Source organism: Myiozetetes cayanensis, unplaced genomic scaffold, assembly GCF_022539395.1.
Source record: "Myiozetetes cayanensis isolate MyiCay16 unplaced genomic scaffold, myiCay2020 scf22, whole genome shotgun sequence".
Classification (NCBI taxonomy): Eukaryota; Metazoa; Chordata; class Aves; order Passeriformes; family Tyrannidae; genus Myiozetetes; species Myiozetetes cayanensis.
This window is the reverse complement of record NW_026087434.1, coordinates 7,707,502-7,726,868: the sequence shown is the minus strand read 5'-3', so window position 1 is coordinate 7,726,868 and position 19,367 is coordinate 7,707,502. Positions and strand designations below refer to the sequence as shown.

The 19,367-nt window shown below is 42.2% G+C and overlaps 1 protein-coding gene across 10 annotated transcripts in view; it reads left to right on the top strand.

Annotated features, from left to right (window-relative positions):
* TNRC6C (trinucleotide repeat containing adaptor 6C) overlaps positions 1–19,367 on the top strand; it is a 314,470-nt gene that overhangs the window by 239,360 nt on the left and 55,743 nt on the right. For all 10 annotated transcript variants that reach the window (XM_050319459.1, XM_050319461.1, XM_050319466.1 and 7 more), the window contains one exon: positions 17,289–17,615. In XM_050319459.1, coding sequence (XP_050175416.1) covers positions 17,289–17,615 — 327 coding nt within the window. The remainder of the gene's footprint in view (positions 1–17,288; positions 17,616–19,367) is intronic.

Genomic DNA, 19,367 nt, shown 5'->3' with positions numbered 1-19,367 from the left:
TGGTTTTAATCAGGAAGGTTGTCTGCAGACTGGGAGATGATTCTACCAAGGTTTAGGCTTTAATATGTTATATTTTGAGAAAGCACTTAGCAGTATGTGGTTGCTTGGTAAACCATTGTGGTGTCGCAAACATTGGCATACTTTCTTCAGGTTAGTTTTAAAATTTGCATGGCATTTTTTATCCCACAAACAGTGCTGTATATTTTACCAGGAGGAACATGGTCAACTGTATTTCAAAGGGGAGTTAAAGGGAAAAAAAATATGGATGAATATATCTGAAATCCCATCCCCTGCTCTGGCATTTCTGTTTAAATGACAGGAATAGTGGCATACCTGTCTTAAAAGCCAGGCATTTCCATTTCCAAATTAGCCATGTAGATGGTTGCATAGTTTTAAATTGATTCTTTACTTACCCTGCCCAAATGGGCTGTTAGAATGTTCTCTGTTGGGCTCATTTGGATGTGAATCACCTTCCTGTAACCTCCATTCTGCTCATACAGAAATGCAGTTTGTGTACAGTGATAATGTGCTCTTTCTGGCTGTGGTGGATGTGACTGATGTTTAATGGTAGTTCCATAGAAAAAAAGGGAAAATGAAACTTTTTAGAGCATCTCATCGGTATTTTAAGTGGAATTATGTTTGTAACACAATCAGTCTTTTTTAAAAAGAAAAGTCTTGAGTTTTTTCTGGTTTGTGTCATATTATTGTAGGAACCAGCAGAGGCTTTTTCCATAAAATTAGAAAATGTGTTCCAGGCTACAAATCAGGTATGATTTACAACAGATTTACAACCTCTGACTCATTTGAGTATTTATAGCTTATGCTTGAATATCTGCCTCTGCCATCTTGTGAGTTAAGTGCTGTGTTTGTACTGAACTGCTGCACATTGTAGTGACAAAATGTGCCATAAATCATCATTGCAGAAGGAGGGGGAGCACTGCAATAAGTTCTTCAATTAGATCTTAATATGCAGTCACTTGATAACTTAATGATAACCTGTGGCCATACATTAAGGCTTAATAACACAAAAATGTTTTCTTTTTGATAAACATTATCATGGTGATGTTTTGCTGTTATAAGTATCTTTAAACAAACATGAGTTTGTTCATAAAACTGACTGAGATATCAACTTCTCTGATAGAGGAGTAATTACTATTTTACAGCCTGCAAAGAACAGAGTATGGAGGTAATTTGTGAGTCCATGCCATAATACTGGGTTAAAAGGAGTAGAAAATGAAAAAGATTAGAGCAGACAGGAGGAGCAATTTGCATAGTCAAGGAAACAAGCAAGAAGGATGAGCTGGGAGGCTTGGAGTTAATTGGTACAGGAAAAAACTTTGGTTTCCTGCTTATCTTTTTGAGTTGGGATGGCTGTGACAAGCCACTGAGTTTCTAGTGGTGGCAGTAGTTCAGTGGTATTTAATGGGGTTTTTGCTCTCACAAGTATAAGCAACATTATGAGTATCTTCAGCATTGCCATTATGAAGTAAAGGAAAAAAATTAAGGTAATGATTAAGTATATGGATAACCTGTGGTAAACTACATTTGGGGTTGTAGCACTTCCTGTGTTGCTCTTCAAAGGTGTCCAGCAAGAGATCTGCTTTGAGAATTGGTGTCTTTTTGCAGGAGAGGGGGAGTTTGTCAGGGCTGGACAAACCCAGGGCCCTGTAAGTACTGGCAACTCTGAAGGTTTAAGTCTTCTGTGGCTCCTGTGAAGCTTTAGATTCTTTAGCTTCCAAATAAATCCTCTACTCAGACAAGGAGGCACCAAAGCAATTAGTTCAGGTTTTTAGAAAAAAAAGAAAAACAAACAAATACAAAATTCTCCAGGGTTGTTTGAAAATAAGGAGAACCCAAGAGATACATTCTTCCTAATGTGCTCCTGTCCTGAGCTGGATTTACAGGACACCTGCCCCCAAAGAGGTGCTTTGGTGTCTTTTCCTGGAGTTGCTGCTGCTTCCTTCCTGCTGGGCCAGTAAAGCACCTCCAGTCCTGGTCAGTGGTTGCATCATGAGCTTTGCACATTCCCCATCTGGGAATACAGAAGCAGGTAAGAGCTCAAGTCAGATATTCCTAGTGCTCCTCAAGTAGCTTTTATTCTTCTTAGAGGTGGTCTGTGGTAGTTTGCCATCATGCAAATGTAGTCAGGTTCTTATAATATAAATACAGGCAGAATATTGCTCTGGTCTTCCACGTGCTTTGCCTTTTCTCAGTTTCCTCAATTAGGAAATGATCTGGGTTTATCAGATTGAGGATGGCAGCAGCCTGACCTGTATATAGTTAGTTCTAAAACTAGATGAATATGGGAGCTTTCCAACACCAGACACAGTTAATTAAAAGCGTTTTTCAAATGCTCTAAATGTTGTAAGGGTTGATAACCTGCTTGAAGGCGGTAGGACTAACATGCTTTCATCAGATTTCCCTTTACATTGTCCATTGTCAAATACATTTCAAGCCTGGGATGTTATCTCTACACGAATACTCTGTGAAGAGAAAGTGAGCACAGATTAGGTAACACCAGTTTGGCTTTTCTCATCTAGACCTAATTGTCAGGGTGCCCTTTGGTGGGAAGCTCTCTCAAATAAATCCCTGGTTTGCTTTCTGAACAACAAAACCGACAATACAATTGTTGACAACTGGATATTCTAGAATTTAAATTCTAGCACAGCTACACAGTGCTAGTAGTGGTTAGGGTCAGACTGCACGCTGGGTTATGGTTATTTATCTGCCCACAGTGGGCTCTTTCATCCCCAGTGCTGTGCTGCTTTTGCAGTGCTGGGCATTCCCCAGGGCAGTGTGTTTGTGAAACATCAAACTGTTGCAGTCCTGGCATCACAGCAGCACAGGCACTGGTATATATTCTGTTCTTTTGTCAGTCTGCTTATAACTGTTTTCCAGTTGTAAATAGTGTTGTCTGACACTTATTGTCCATCAGAGCATATGTGCCCCAGTACTGGAGACCACATGTGTTATTCCATTTCCAAGTGCCACTGCTGTATCTACTGATCATAACAGACACCCAGCCCACATCTCCTCACTTTCTTACCCACCCAGCACAGCCTGAGATTTGTTTTCTTGGGAGTGGCTTTACAACACAGTTTGTGTTTATCAGTGTGCTCTTCCCTTTACTTTCTAAACTGAAGTCTGTCATTCACTTTGACTCTTCTTTTAAAGAAATGTGTCCATGAAGGCAGTTTCTTGTCTGCCTTGAGGCCTGGCTCACTCAGGTTTTCATGGAGAAGGCAGCTCACAGCTTCCCATGAAAAAATGACCTATGAGCTTTGATTTATCTGCAGTGTGCTGACCACTTTCCATTATTAGATTATCATCTTGCTACCTGGAGGAGGCTTGTAATGCATATAAATATAATGTTGATAAGATCTGCAAACGGTAAGCTGGAAGAGAGGTTCATCAGGGAATGTATTAGCTCACTTTGGTAATGGTTGTTTTGAGATATGTGCTGGGTCTCTTAACGTTTCTCAATCCCTTCCTTGGGAAGCATGAAATCAGCTTTGAGCTGTAACTCTAGTCCATGCTCTTGGGGGTTAGTTACTGTACAAATGCTGAAGAGGGTTATCTTGGGAAAATAAAGGGAATGAAAACATGGGTTTGATTCTTTTACACTGTGTGTGAAGCCTTTGGCCTGAGGGACCTTGTGTTCTGATGTTGACATTCCTCTACTCTGAGAACCCAGACTTCACTGTGTTCTGCTAGATAATTTCAGTGTTTTTCCTGAGTTCTTAAAGATTGTAGCCCATACTTTACAAATCCTACAGGGCTGCTTAAAAACCAGCTCAGACTCTTGGTCAGGTGTGCGCTGTGCGTGTGATCCTTCAGGTTATTCCTGACCTGGCTCAGGCAGTGCAGTCTGCATTAGCGTCCAGAGAGGTGGTTTGTTCATGAGGTGGATTGTAGGTCCAAGATCACCACGAGAGGAGGTGATTTTCCCTGTAGGCATCCTGCCCTGGCGTTGTGGGATGGCAGCAGTGGCTCATGCTAAGCTGTCTTGTGGGACTGCATTTAACACCACCACTGAATGCTTCGGACACTCCTCAGCTGCCCTGAGCGTGTCAACTGTTATTACTCTTTGCCCAGGGGGAACAGCTGAACTTGAGGCCAGATTCAGACTCTCAGTTGCTTCTTCCCATGTTAACAGAAGGAGTTCTCTGTGTTATCATAGTCTCCTGGAGATCTGTCCTCCTGTTTTCAGGATGCCTTTAATGTTTCTGGCATCATTCCTGATTTTTGGCTGCTGTTGCTGTCTTTTTTTCAACAGTCTGTGGAGCCAGACTTTTCACCTTTCCAAGGCCAGACAGGCTCTCATGAACTTCTGCTTTAAAGCACACGAGTTACTGAGCTGCAGAACTGACGATTCCTCAACTCCATTTAAAATTCAAATGCCACACTGAGGTCTTATTATCATAGGACTATATATATCCCTTTAGATGAGCAAGAAGGGATTGTCATAACCCTCTCCCCATTCTGACAGGCCCAGCAAAAGTTCTTGAAAGATGTTTTGATTATTATTGGAAAGTCATCTTTGTACAGGCCTGAACAGTCTTTCCTACAACTTCAACCCCTTCTTTCTTGGCTGCTTTGCCCAGTATGTGGAGGGCAGATTTCCCCTCCTCTGCAGGGGCCTTTTTGTGTGTCCTGTTTTTCACTTAACAGCCCATTCAGTTTTTCCTTGTGCTAGTGTTTTCAAGCTGTTTTTCAAACCATAATTATTTATGTGTTTTCTCCTTTGGAAGGCCTTCCAGTTCGTCCAGAGTTATTTTTTAAATGCCATATCTGTATGTTGTGGTTTAACCCCAGCAGCAGCTCAGCCCCAAGCAGCCGCTTGCTCACCCTCCCCCAGCGGGATGTGGAGAGAACTGGAAGAGCAAAAGTGAGAAAACTCGTGGGTTGAAATAAAGACAGTTTAAGTAGAGCAAAAGTCACACACAGAGGCAAAGCAAAACAAGGAATTCATTCCCCACTTGCCATGGCAGGCAGGTGTTCAGTCTTCCCCAGGACAGCAGGGCTCCATCACACATAACAGCGACTTGGGAAAACAAACACCGTTGCTGCAAATGTCCCCCTCTTTCTTCTTCTTCCCCAGCTTTATATGCTGAGCACGATGCCATCTGGTATGGAATATCCCTCAGGTCAGTTGGGGTCAGCTGTCCTGGCTGTGTCCCCTCCCAGCTCCTTCCCCCCCCACCCCCATTCTTGCTGTTGCTGTGGAGTGAGGAGCAGGAAAGGTCTTGGCTGTCTGTGAGCCCTGCTTAGCAATAACGAAAACACCTGGGTTATCAGCACTGCTTCCAGCACAAACCCAAACCACAACCCCATGCCAGCTACTGTGAAAAAAATCAACTCTAAATTAACTCTGTCGCAGCCAAAACTAGCATGCTAATTGAAGGATTGTTAAATAACTTTGAGTTAACCTGTGTAAGGATAATCTACTGCTTTCCAGAAGTAAAACAAAAGGTTATTTTCTGTGACTGTCAAGCTCGCCCCATTGCACAGCTCTGTAATCTGGGCTTTCCATAGCAGTGCTGCTGCTTATTCTCCTTCAGTTACCTGTCCCTGAACTGAGATGCACAGCAGCAATGAACACTTAGATCCATAATCCTGTTTTATTGATACCTGGGATGTAGATTGGATGTTGAAGCTCAACTTGTTCCACCCCCAGGGTTGTTGCTGTTTAATGCACCCTTGCTTTTCACATTTGCTTGAGATGCAGAGGATGTTTTAATCCTTATTTACCATATTATTTGAATGGAAGTGCTGCCTTTCCTCTGGGTGTTCCACAGAACTGACGTCACTGTCATCGCTGTGGCCGGTGGCCGATGTGGCAGTGCCGTGTGCTCCCTCTGCTGTCACCAGCTCCCTTCTCAGCACAGAGTTTCTTTCTGAAAACTAAAGAACTAATGTGGTTTGAATTTCTGAGAAGTGATCAGTGTTAGAGAGGGCCTGTTTTTGCTGAAAGTGTCTTGATGAGTCTGTAATACAAATTAAAGTCAGGGTCATAGGGACAGCATCAACACCACCAACTGGCAGTTACAATAACTTTTTATTTACGTGAGGAACTGGGAGCATCTTGGATTTGCCTCCCCTGACTATCCTGCTCTGACGTGCTAGAAACTGCTGTAATAAAATCAAACTTACTAGTACTTTGTTATAAATTTGTAAAGCCATTAAAGAACTCTTATTTTTGCACCCTACCTAGACAGACAAGGTGTTTTCCTCTTTGTTTACTGTTGGACTTACTGCAAAACATTTTCCCTTCTTTCTGCAAAAATCAGAAATAAAATTCTTTGGAGACTGGACACGGTCATTGAAGATGTGGGAATTTAGCCAGAGTATTTGGGGAGGAAGAATTTTAGGATCACACATATTAAACCAAGCTGTATTTCTCCTTAAAATGCTGGTGTTACTTCTTTTAGCTCAGTCTAAGCACATTTCTATGAAGTAACTGTGTGTAATGCATGTGGAGTAATTAGGTATTCCTTCCTAGTGAGGGGAAGACATGTGTCTAAAATAAACTGAGCAGAATTTTTGAATTAAAATGAAGTAATAATATTAAGTTATTATTAGTAATCTTTATTAAAACATCTTTAATTTCTTTTAACATTCATGTAATAGAATCTGATTTACTGGGAGTGGCATTTAATTAATTTAATTCAATTTAGAGAGTTAACTCTATTACATATTAGTACAGAAAATTACCTCTGAACAGTCATTTCTCACTGGTGACATGCAATAAGTTAATTTAGCTCGGAGTTCGTTTGGGTGCATTGTGAGTTCTTGGTGAAAGTTGCTATGGTGACAGCCCGATCACCAGAGCTGTCACTGCGACAACAACCCCGCCTGACACCGGGCTGGAGACATGGGCAGGTGCTGGAATCCTGGGAGGAGCTTCCTTGGGAATGCCCGGGCATTGCCAGCCCTGTGCAGCTCTGCCCGCTCACCAAAGGGCTGTTCTCAGAATGTGCAAAACAGACCGAACTCGGTTGGTTGGTTGGTCGTTCTTGGCTGCAGTGAAACAATTGCTAAATCCCCCTCGAATTTTAGTTTGGTTCCATGAAGGAAATTTTCGTGAGGAAGCAGAGTAGGAGAAGCTCTCTAAACTGCTAGGACTGCTTTCTTCATGTTTCTGAATAACTTAAATCCTGTTTTTCATATGTGGCATTAATGCACGATGGCACTGGAGACATAAAAAATCTGTTCAGCTTCAGCTGAACTAATGAAGAGTTTGCTTCAGATTCGGTGTTGAATCTGAAATGAAGGGTTTGCTTCAGATTCTCCAGGTTTGGCTGTCAGGTAGACAAATTCTTAGTTCAAAAGAAAAACCTTGCAATAAATAGGCCGTCATTGGGAAGCTCATTCAGAAAAACACCATTGCATATGAAACGTTGTGCTTAGATTTAAGAGCATGTAATAAAAGAACTGGAATAGAATTTTTAAATTCAGTGTATTTTCTTCCACCACCCCCCACAGATAAATATGCAGACTCTGAAGCAGAAGAGTGACATTTCCATAGGACTGCTTGTGTTTGCAGTACTGGGAACTGCATCCAAAGTAGGATGTAGAACCCCAAACAGGTTTTTATGATTGAAAAATCTGGGAATTTTTTTAGGTTCAGCCTGCTAAATTGATAACAGTGTCCCTAGGGTTTTTTGCATGTTTTTAAGAACCTTCCTTGCTCAAAGCATTGATTCTCAAAATTAATTTTGTGAAATATAAATGATCTTTAATTATCCCAATAAGGATTCACACTTTGACATCTGAGACCAAAGCAATTCAGGTTTAGCTTTCATGGAGTTGGCTCCATGCACAGTTTCTTGGGGTGATGCTCCCTGAATCTTGGAATATATCCACACTGCCTGGGAATGGGGAAGCTGGTCCGTGCTGGACAGTGTTGGCTCTGCTTCAGTTTTTCATGCTGACTGATTTGAAATGATTGCTGAGATCGCTATCTTTAGAGCTGTAGTATAAACATATTAAGTCTTCTTTTGAGATACAGTGTGAACTGGAAGGGCTATGCCAAAACTACAGAGGCCTTTCACTGGTTGCCTGCAAAATTGTTACTATTTTAGTATTGCACATAAAACATTTCATTTGGGACCATAAATGTGCACGACAGGAGAGCCGAGGCTTTGTGTTTAGCCAGGACTGTAGTCAATGTGACATGTGTGCCCAGTCCCATGATTCCAGCAGCACAGGCAGTGTCAGTAAACATTACACTCCACGCCCCACCAGCAGACTTGTCGTCTGCGAGCGGTCGACACCGCGCTATCGTAGGCACGTCTGACAGGAGTTAAATAACAGCCTGCTCGCCCTGCATCCACCCCAGAACACGCACAGAATACCTGGAGAAGCTGTATTTCTGGTTTCCAGAAGGAAAATATGCGTATGTATAGCGACTGTGGTGTGTCCAGGCTGCTGGACCCAGCGAGGTGCCGTGGTGTGTGTCCACTCTGCAGGCCCGAGGCGTTCCCAGGTCATTGATCTCGGGCACACGTGCAGGCTGCCTGCACACCCAGTGGGTCAGATGTGTCCTGCACACATTGATCCCTCTGTCCACATGTTAAGACATTGATCCACAAACACACAGTGGCAATTTCCAGGCCGGAAAAACAAACAGCCAGAGTCCTTACCTTTTTTTCTGGCTCAAATGTTGAAGTGGAAATAGAGGTTGTACTTGATGCAGCACGAGTGCTTAGTATTCTCAGTTGCCCTGGATGGGAGGCCAGTGCTGACTGTACCCTGGGAGACCCTGAAACTCCACGAACATCTGCCTTGTGTGCAGAGACCACAGGTACAGCACGTGTTCCAAGTGTGATACAATCTGTGTGCTTCTGAATAGATTCTGTAGAAACAATCCAGGATGGAAGTGATGGATATATGAGGGACCTCTTTACACTTCCCAGCCACATATATTTTTGAAACTGGAAGCATTTACTCTGTGATTAACTCTCCTCAAGCCCTAGCTGATGAGTGGGCTGTACCTGTAGGTTCATCAGTGTTTAAGGCTTGAAGGAAATTTCAGGCTCTTGAATACAGTAAACCAATGGATACTGAGATTATCCCAATTTTCAATTGCTTATGAATGTACTGTGAGTTTTCATATTTATCTATTGGTGTGAAATGGTTTAATGATTGGATTTCTGATGTAAAGAATATTTGCTGTTCAGTCCATGCCTGCAAGTGGTCTGTGGAAGGAAGATATCTGGTGTGATGGCTGCACCATTTGTAGATTCATTTTTTTAAAAAAATTGTTTCATATGAAAACTGTGTGTAAAACATTATCTAATGAGATTAAATGCACACAGTCAGCTTAAAATTGAAGGATTCAGTTCCTGGTTCTGCCTAGACTACTTCTGTGACTCTGTATGAAGTTATTTAATCTGTTATTATATGCTTGAAATTTCCCACTAATACTTGCAGTGATGATAGTGTTGGGTTTGGGTAATTTAACTTTAAGCTGTTTCCTGTCTTCTCTGAGTCCTTTCTTGTGTAGATACTGATGGGGTTCATTGCCTGGAGCAACACTGAGGAAGGGTTCAGAGGGTGAGAGCGGAGGTGAAGGAGGCTCCTGAGGTGTAAATGCTGTGATCCTTTACTGTGTGACTGAATTGTTGGGATTGTGTCTGTGGGGTTCTCATGTCCTGTTGGGGGGATAGAACTTAATATTTTCCCTAGTGGGTCTCTATGAAATTAGTAGAGTTCAGATATTTTTAAATACTCTGGGAGGAATATGAGATGGGAATTCTCTATCTCTGAAGAGGCCTGAACACTCTGTATAAGAAAGTCTTATATCAGAAACCTGAAAAGACTCTGCAGATGTTTCTAAGTGCTTGCTGAGAATCCCTGTATTCATTCAGAGCTGCCCTCTCACTTAAATTTTACAGCAGTAATTTCCTGCACAAGCTAATTTGTCTCAGCAATGGCTCTTATCTCCCTCCCGTCCTTTTTAGACAGTTCTTAGTGCTGTTGTTTCTTAATGTTACTAATACAAGTGATTAAAAACTTCTAATAGCTTCGTTATTTTCCTTTTATAAAAGACAAGTTGGCTTTCTAGTGTCAGTGTATTGTCATGCTCTGGAGGTGGGAATTGAGTTTACAGCAGTCTTGAGTTCAAAGTTAAATGTGTGATGACATGTTAAAGGAAATCGCCTGTGCTGAGATGTCAGAGGCTTCAGGACAGATGTAGTTTAGGGAGCAGCTTTTAGCTAGATGTATTCATTTATTTATTTGTTGCTTTACAGGGGGTGAGTATTTGGACAAGCCTGTGTGTGGAGAGATGTACATGATTAATACTGGTATTTGAGTTACATGAATTCATAAACGTGCCTTCACATCCCTTCACGTTGGAGAGCTATCGCTTGAAAGAAAACAGATGAATTGTTAAGTCTTGAAAGTTACCATCTGTTATCAGTTCACGTCCTGAAGGAATGCAGCTCTGCTAATTTAACTGTTCCATTACCCAGAATCCTCATTCCTAGCTTGGACTGCCGAGTTTGAGGCCTCATGTGTATGGTCCAATTTCTGCTCATCAATTAGATGACGGCAAACCCCATGTGTGTGCACTCAGAGCCTTCAATAAACATGAGAGAGCTTGGCTTGCAGTGGAAGAGCATCATATTTGCTTTGGATTATCAATCTATTGTTGATGACAACCTATCAGCCTAATTAGCTGTACCATTTTTAATGGCACAGCTAATTAATTGTGAATTTGAAATTAAAATTATAATCAGTGCTAACATGGAGGAAAGCAGCGAGGAAAATATTAAAGCTGTTAAAAGTGTAAGTATTCCTCACAAGACTGCTGCATGTGAAACCAACCTGAATAATGTAGAATGGGATTGAAGAAAACTTTTAAAAATACATGTTGAGTCACCCAAAACAGGTTTTGTATCTGTCTCTCAAAAGAAGTATTTGTCACCCTCTCTGCTGACAGATTTGAAAGAAAAAAATGTAGATGCTGTTCCAGAAAGGGAAACAAAATCTCATGTGTGAGCTCTGAAGCATGCAGGGATCTGTGTTTTTATTAGGAGCTTCTCCAGCTCTTAAGAGAAAAGTTAAATTTGTGAATACAGAGTTGTGTCAATAGAGTTGGGCTCGGACTCTTTGCTGCTCAGAAGTTCTGCCTCAGGGTGGGCTGTGCTGGGCTTACACAGAGGAATCGCTGTTGTGGTGAAGGGATAAAATGTCACTCAGGATTGATACAATTCCAACTCGACATTAATCAAGAACGAGATGGGGAGGCTCCAGACAAGTGGGGCTGGTGAAGAAAGACCACATCTGAAACTTATTTAAAAACCAGCTGAAGCTGGAGGGAGTGCTGGGACTATCAACCTGGGAGAAAAATGATCTCTTTGTCATGGCTGAGGGAAGGAGAACTGAGTAAGATGGATTTGGAGCTCCATTTTACATGTAGCTTGGTAGAAAATGATGTTCTTAAGGTTCTTGAGAGGTCATCTACTCCATCCTCTTGCCCTGAGACAAGATCACCAAACCTGTATCATGTCTGCAGATAATCCTTAATCATCTTTATTGTTAGAAATGTAAATCTGAATCTCCCTGACTGCTGTTTAAAACCAGCAAGTCCTGTCTTATTCACTGTAGGATGGAGCAAATTATTTCGTCCTTTTCCTCTGTGTTTTTTCTTTCTCTTTTTTTCTTGCTTTGTGTACCCAGTGTCTTCAAGACTGAACATCTCTCTTGTTTCTGTCTGCTGTGGTAGTTCCCATTTCCAGATTCCTGTGTCCTTTGTACTCTTTCCAGGTGGTCCAGCTCTTCCTTGAAGAGATGGGTACAGGCCGTGATGTAGGGGAGGCTTTATGATACCAGGCTGAAGTAGATGGGTTACTCTGAGCCTCAGAGCTGGGTATTTATCCCATTACAGCACTTGGCTTCTTACAATCTTTTTGATTGATCTTTTACTTCTCTTTGGATTGTGATCTGCTAAAGCATTGCTTCTTTTTCTGCAGAACTGCTGGGGGGGGGGGTGTGAGTTTGCTGTTCTGCATTTAATTCTCCCTGCCTAATAAAGTGACTTCTCTTATTCAGTTGCAGTCGTTTTGTCGCATCACTTCTCCAGCTCATCATTGCTCAGTTCTGATCCCATCACGCAGTGATCTGACCACCCCCGTCTTCTTTCCCCCATCTTGGTGTCATTTGCAGGTTTAATAAGGATATCCTCTAGTCCCTCATCCACTTGTTAACGAAAATATTGAACAGTGTAGGCTCGGCTCAAGTCCCCGTGGAATCTACTCTGAAACACACTGCTGTTTTGACAGCAAACCATTGATTCTCCCAGGGAACGTTTCAACCAATTTTACATTTTGCTCACATTTCCCCAATTTGCTTATGACAATATCAAGTACGAATGTCATTTCAGAAACCATTACGTAGTTAAGTTATAGAGAGAGAGCTTTCAGTGACGGGGTACAGGTGGGAAATGTGAGAAAACTGGCAGAACTTGTTTGAACTGAAGCACGTGAGGGGGTCTGAGGGGAGGGAGGAACAAATGAGTGTCAGGATAGGAGTCAGGGTCAGTTGGATTTGTGGATATACTGCTCTAGAGTCAAAGCACAGGTGGGTGGTGGATGAAGTTCTCAATGTTTCTCTATTTCAGACCTTTTCATAAAGCCAGCACTTAAGAAGGTAAAACCTCTTGTTGAAGGTGGTTGAGAAGTCCTAATAAGTGATTTAGAGGTTCTCCATGAACTCTGCAGCTTCCTGTTAATTCCTAGTCTGACTTCAGATTTCCTGGCAAAATAAAATTCACGTTCTGTGTAGAAGGTCCAACTTGGTAGAAGTGAGAAGTCTGTCAGGAGAGGTGGGGTATAGAAGAGGGTTTAGAACTGAGATGATGAAAGGCTAAGGAAGGAGGAAGGAAACGTTGCAAAAGTCAAGAGAAGGAAGTGGAGAGGAAACCTGTGGAAGAGGAAGCAAAAGAAGATGCACCATGGTCAGTTGGGAGGTCAAAGGGAGGGGGAAATGAAGTTAATCCAGGAAAAGACTTTATTTACCAATTCCTTACAATATCATTTATCCAATAAAATCAAGTAATTTCTTTAAATAACTGGTGATAGAGTGCTAGAGCCACAATAACACATGTATTTTTACTTTTATTCCTGAATGTGGGCTTTGATGTCAAACAGCAGCTTCTGGTTACATTATAAAAGCCCTTCTGAGTACTGTGGAAAATGAGTTTTGGGTTTCTATTGGCCTCAGACCGTAACTTTTCTGCAGGTTTTTTTCAGGAGAAGTTTGTGAGCCTGGGGGAAGGGACGATCCAGACAGAAAATTACCCATTTTTGTATAAAAATATTTAAGTCAGCTTTTATGCAATAGTTCCTGAGCACCTTTGCTGTTGCCAGTAGATGTCACTGTGGATAACAAATCCCAGCGCTTAGGAGACAAAGGAGGTAATTTGTTAAATGAAAATTCAGCCTTTGAAAGTAGGTTGGGGGGGGGGGAGTGTCAACAATTTTTTTCCGAAAGAGACTTTTGTCAGCAAATAAAAACGGATTTCTTGCTAATGAGGATGTCTATTTTTGGCCACCCTAATCCTGTGTTTTGTGGCTGCCTTCGCCCGACTTGGGTAAGTTCCTGGCGCTCTGTGTGACCTCAGAGGGGTTGTCTGTGTGAGTATGCTCCTGTTCAGCCTTATTTTGAAAGCCTTCAGTGTTTGGAGGGTGCTTCAAGCAGCAGCCGTGGTCGCTGCAGTGTGTATGTGCAGGGAATTGGCCATGGAGGAAGTGGCTTCATTAAGGTTGATTTGGAGGGGGGAGCAAGATGAGGAAAAAAAATTGCCCATATGATTGGCTGGGAGAATAGCTCTGAATTATGGGATCCATCTGTTTCCTGTAATGAATTCATAAACCCATCAAACAATGACCTGAACGAATTGCTGAAGGAAAAAAAAAAAAATAATACACTGGCATGATATGTTTAACGCAGTGAGGCATTGGCATTGTATAATCAAAAATTCTCCTCACATCCAGCACTTTGTAATGGAGCTGCTGTGTTTAATAGAAGCTGTAAATAAATCCTGTCACAGTAGCAGCCAAGAATGCGTTTCTGGGTTTAACTGTTTCTCTTCTGGAATGTCTGATACTCGGAGGCTTTAGAAATGCAAGTTTTATAGGGCTGGAATGGGGGATTCTGAAATATAGAGAAATGTTAATGAGGTGAATGAAAGGAAAAAGCTGCCATAAATCAGTATTATGTGGCTTAACCAGTTTCTTTCATTTATGCATGTTCTTTCCTTATGTCATAGAAATGTACTTAAAAGCTATTGTTGTAATTGAAATCTGTTAGACTGATCCTATTCATTATATTAATAAAATCCACCTACAATTGCTCGTAACACTTTTTTATGCAGTTGGGATTCCCGAGATTGTAATCATCAAAAAGCATATGGAGTAATTATTGGATTTGTTTGGGTGAAATTGGATTAAGAAGTTTAGATACCATTAAGTACTGATAATTATTACAAGCAAGCTCATTGTTTAGTGTATGTACAGCTCGGAATGGAGAGTAAGCAGATACCCATCACAAACATCTTAAGAGCGAGCAATCTCAAGGCTTTTATTTTACGCCTTTAATTGTATTTTTGCAAGAGGCTTTCTGCTTAAATGTTTTTGCTTCAGCTCTTCAGTCACGTGCTAGTTATGAAAATCACTCAGTATTAAATCCTTTCCCTCCATACGTTTTAAACAACAGTTTTAGCATTCAGGCAAATTTAGCTGTAGAGGCTCCGTTTTAATTCCTGGGTTCCCAACAGCTGCCCACATGCCATTAGCTGTGACAGTGGATTACTTTCAGGTGAAAGGGTGGACAGGCTGCTCCTCCAGGGCTGGAAAGGGCTCTCCATGGATTGGCAGGTCGGCCCTTGGGGCTGATTAAACGCGGAGCTCCACTGACCGAGGCACTGCCTGGGAGAGGCTCCCTCTGCTCTGCTTTTGTACCCTACAGTGAGCTGAAATACCCTGTCTTTGTGCACTGTGTGTTCTGCAAGGGACAGCCATGGTCTTGGAACGTAGCCTTTTGGGAAGGAGAAGGGCCAAAGGGTTTATAAAGGTGCTCTTGGAGCAAACATCACGTGAGACGCGCAGGGCAGACCCTTCGAACCGTTGCTATGTCTCACAGTGCATACCAGCTGAAAATGGCTGTTTAAACATTGCTGAGGATGACTTTAGAATTCACTCATATTGTCTTTGTAACATATATTCCTCAAATGTTATTGCTGTATTTGAAGTCTAAATTCTAAGCTGGTACGAAGGTGGAATTTGGAGCTCAAGCCTGTTACTGTGATGTTGTTTGGATTTTTACTCTATTCCCTGTCAGTGGTGTAATTAAATGGTTATTTGCCAGCTGCCATGATTTGTAGACACAGTATTCGTGCAAGAGCTTTCATTTAACTACCCTTTTAAAGAGATTTTGATGTACAAAATAAAAAATACTTTTCTCTATTGATTAGAGAAAAACAGTACCATGAATATGCAGAAATATTTTTGTTCTAAAACACAGTGATATCTTGATTTTCTTTGTTCTTTTCTCTCATCTGTGATTCAGATATATAGAGGGAAACATTGTCTATAACATTGAAATTGGGTTTCTCTGGCCACACCTTTTTGATGGAACAGCTTTGTGAATTTACATTAAGCTGAAAAGTGTGTATTCTATGGCTTACGTTAGTGATGGGGTTTATATATATCTGTATATGCACACCTATTTGGAAGTATCAGATGTGATTTATTTATACACAGTACAGAGAGTATAATGCTTTTTAAAAAGCAGCCTGCCTTGCTCTCTGAAATATGTTTTCAATTAATTGTTATTCCTTATGAAATCTCAGGGCCAGACAAATCCCGACTCCCCTGGCATCCTGCCAGATAGTGGTTTCCATTCTCTTGTCCTTTCCCTCCTCTTCCCTGGCATTCCTTCTCGTCTGTTGGCACAAGGGTTTGTGTGCCTGGTCTGTCAGCCGACTTGGAGAACCTTTCTTGCTGGAATGGTGCATTATTTTTGGTCCATCAGCCTGTGTCTGGAATGCTCTTGGTGAATCTTGTGGTAAATGAGTTGCAGCTTCATCCTCTGCAGAAGGACTGAGTATTTCAGGTCTCAAGTGTTTTGTAAATGTTTGCATCTTTGTGATAGTGATGGTTTTAGTAGGTAAATGGTTACATTGCTGTAATAGTAGTAGCAATAGTAGGAGGAGTTAAAAAAGCACCCACTAAAATGAAGTAATATTTTCTGTCATGTGGACAACAGATTTATTTATATTGTGGAAACAGAATAGTTTTCACATACATGTTGAATATGCAAATTTGATATTAGAAAATACTTACTCTGCATTCTATGACACTTTTAATCTACCTTTTTAATTGTCAGAGTATGGATAAACTGTTTCCAAAGCTGGTGATACATTTTGAAAAGGCAAAGAAGGTTTATTCTCTTCTCTTCAGGTGTTACTGGTGCTTCAATTTTTTTTTACATCCAGAGTTCCTGTTTTGTCACAGACATAAACATAGGTGACATTTTTTTTAGGCTTCCAAAATAAACATCTTGGAGAAGCAAAATGTTGATGGTCCTGTCAAACTTGCCATGTTTTTGCTTGGCTAAGTCCCTGCTTGCTTTGACCACCCTCAGCATTCCCTTGGTGGCTTCTCACTGCTGCTGCTGTGGAAGTTGATCCAGGTTTTCCAGGGTGGCCTGGCTGGCTTATTACAGGCAGGGTCAGTGTGGGGCATATCAGATGTACGCCTGGGGTGTCCTGAAGTGCTTGATGTGAAGGTTTGTATGAAGGCCACAAGAATATTAAAGTTTGTGTGAGTGTTGAATAAACTGGTGTATCAGGTATTTTAACTTGGTTTTGGGAGCTCATTAGAAACCTGAAAATGTTTGTTTTCATGGCTGTAGGCCATGGGATTTGATGTTAATGTTGGCAAGCTGACATCCAAACCTGCACAACTGCTGAACTGAAAAGGCAGTGGGGGCTTTAGGTGAGTGCAGCTTAACTGACCCTTCTGTTCAATGCTGAATTGTCACAGCTCTCTCTTGTCCTCTGTATGGTTTAAAACAGGAGGGAGGATGTGCTGCAGTAAGGAACCAAAGGTTCAAATACTGTCCCGGACCACCTTTTGCTTAAGCAGAAAACACCTTTTGCCAACTTTGAGACTAAGAAATAGTACCCATTTACTCACTTACAGTTAAAAAAATCCCCACAACCCCCAACCTCTCTGGTACTAAACCAATTTTGTTGTTTTGTTTTGTTTTAAATGCAGTGCCAGAACCTATTAAGACCAGTTTAAGCCAGCCCCAACCTGCCGGTACCGGTACCAGTACTTCCACCAGCACTATTACCAACAGCAGCAATGGCAAGCGCACGTCTGCCAACGGGCAGCAGCCGGCTGCGTCCCGATACCTGCCTCGAGAGGTGCCTCCACGCTTCCGCCAGCAAGAACAGAAGCAGCTCCTAAAGCGGGGGCAGCCACTGCCCGCCGGGACTCTGAGCGGCACCAGCCCCGCGCCAGGCGCGGCGCCAGCAGGGGCCAGTCCTCCTCCGCAGCAGGGAGCGGGTGGACAGCATCATCCCAGTAAGACCCAACCAGGTAAGGCTCCGAAGCCGGCTCATTCCTGATGGAGTTACGGGTGGGCGGAGAAACCTCAGCGGTGTTAGAGGGTCGTCTTGAAATCGCAGGTTTTGGTTTTAAAGCCAAGCCAAGCGCGCGTGCTGCTGCTCACCTTCTTACGGGATGTGTCGTTTCTAGCGTCCACTTCTAAAAGGTTTTCTTACTTATTCAGATGCTCAGACCCGTGGGGTCTTCTTACAGTTTGTTTGGTTTTTTATTCCCCTCCCCCTGTTTCTCTGATATGAATTTTCAGGAAACGTAAATATTTATTCAGCGGTCATTCTTACAGAAGCGTTGTTAATTAAGGTATTCCCAAGTTTTCATCTGTAATTTTGACGGCTTTAATGCTCTTTAAATAAAGAGTGTTTTGCATATTTGTAAATAAGGAATAGGAACTTTGCTTGTGTCCTGTTGTGTTGCTTTTATGCCTTTGTTAACTTACTTATGCTCTCAATTGTTCTTTTCACATTAGGAAAATAATACTTTGGGAAAAGCGGTTGAGTGTCTTAGGCCTTTCTACCACTTCATTCTGTCCTTTGCAGATCAGAGAATCACAGAACTGTTTGGGTTGGGAGGGACCTTTGGCAGCATCCGATTTCAATCTCCTGCCATGGGCAGAGACACCTTCCACTATCCCAGATTGCTTCAAGCCCCGTCCAGCCTGGCCTTGGACTCTTCCAGGGATGGGGCAGCCACAGCTGCTCTGGGCAACCTGTGCCAGGGCCTCACCACCCTCCCAGGGGAAAATTTCTTCCTTATATCTCATATAAACCTACCCTCCTTCAGCTTAAAGCCATTCTTCCTTGTCCAAAGTCCCTTTCCAGTTCTCTTGGAGCCCCTTTAAGCACCAGAAGGGACTCTAAAGTCTCCTTGGAGCCTTCTCTTCTCTGCACTGAACACCCCCAGCTCTCCCAGCCTGGATCCAGAGCACTGGGGCTCCAGCCCTTGGAGCATCTCTGTGGCTTCCTCTGGATCTGCTCCAGCAGCTCCACGTCCTTGTTAATTTGGAGCCCCAGAGCTGGAAGCCTTCCTTTGGCTATTGGAAACAGGATATGGAGGAGTAAGTCTCTTAGCTGCTTTTGTTTTCCTGAAGCTGCTAATGAATGAGAAAATAAGCAACTCTCTTCTTACTTGCCCTTATGTGCTAGAGATCATGTAAGTATTCCAGTGGAGAGGAGCTCATCCCCTTTTCCATCACTGCTCCGTGTGTGTGGTGTTAGGCAAGGCAGTGAGTGTTCTGACATAGTTACTTGGGCTTAAAAAAGTTATCTGGACTAAGTCATAAGGAGGTTTTTGATATCTTGAATATTAGTGATTTCTGTATGATCTGAAGTGTTGCTCATTATCACTCATTAAATGCTGTCAAACATCACAAACTTCAGATCTGAACTGTCTGCAGTTTTTCCCTTTGGGCATTACTGAATCTTTCACTATTTTTGCTGCTGAGCTGAACTCCAACAGAGCAAATTCTTTGGTGGTGTCCTTAGAAGTTTTAGTCAGATAAGAAAATAATCTCTCAGAAATTACAGCTTCTGTGGTTATCAAGATGGATTTGAAAATATTATTCAGCTTCTCCCCGGGAACGCAAAACTGAATAGACAAAATATAACAATTGTTTATTTACTTAAAATGGTTTTGTTTTAGGGAGGGAAGAGGTTCTACTTCTGCATTCTCAAGTGCTTGGCTTTAGTGAAATGGAAAGCAGTCAGTTCCCACCAGTTAGAGCAGCAT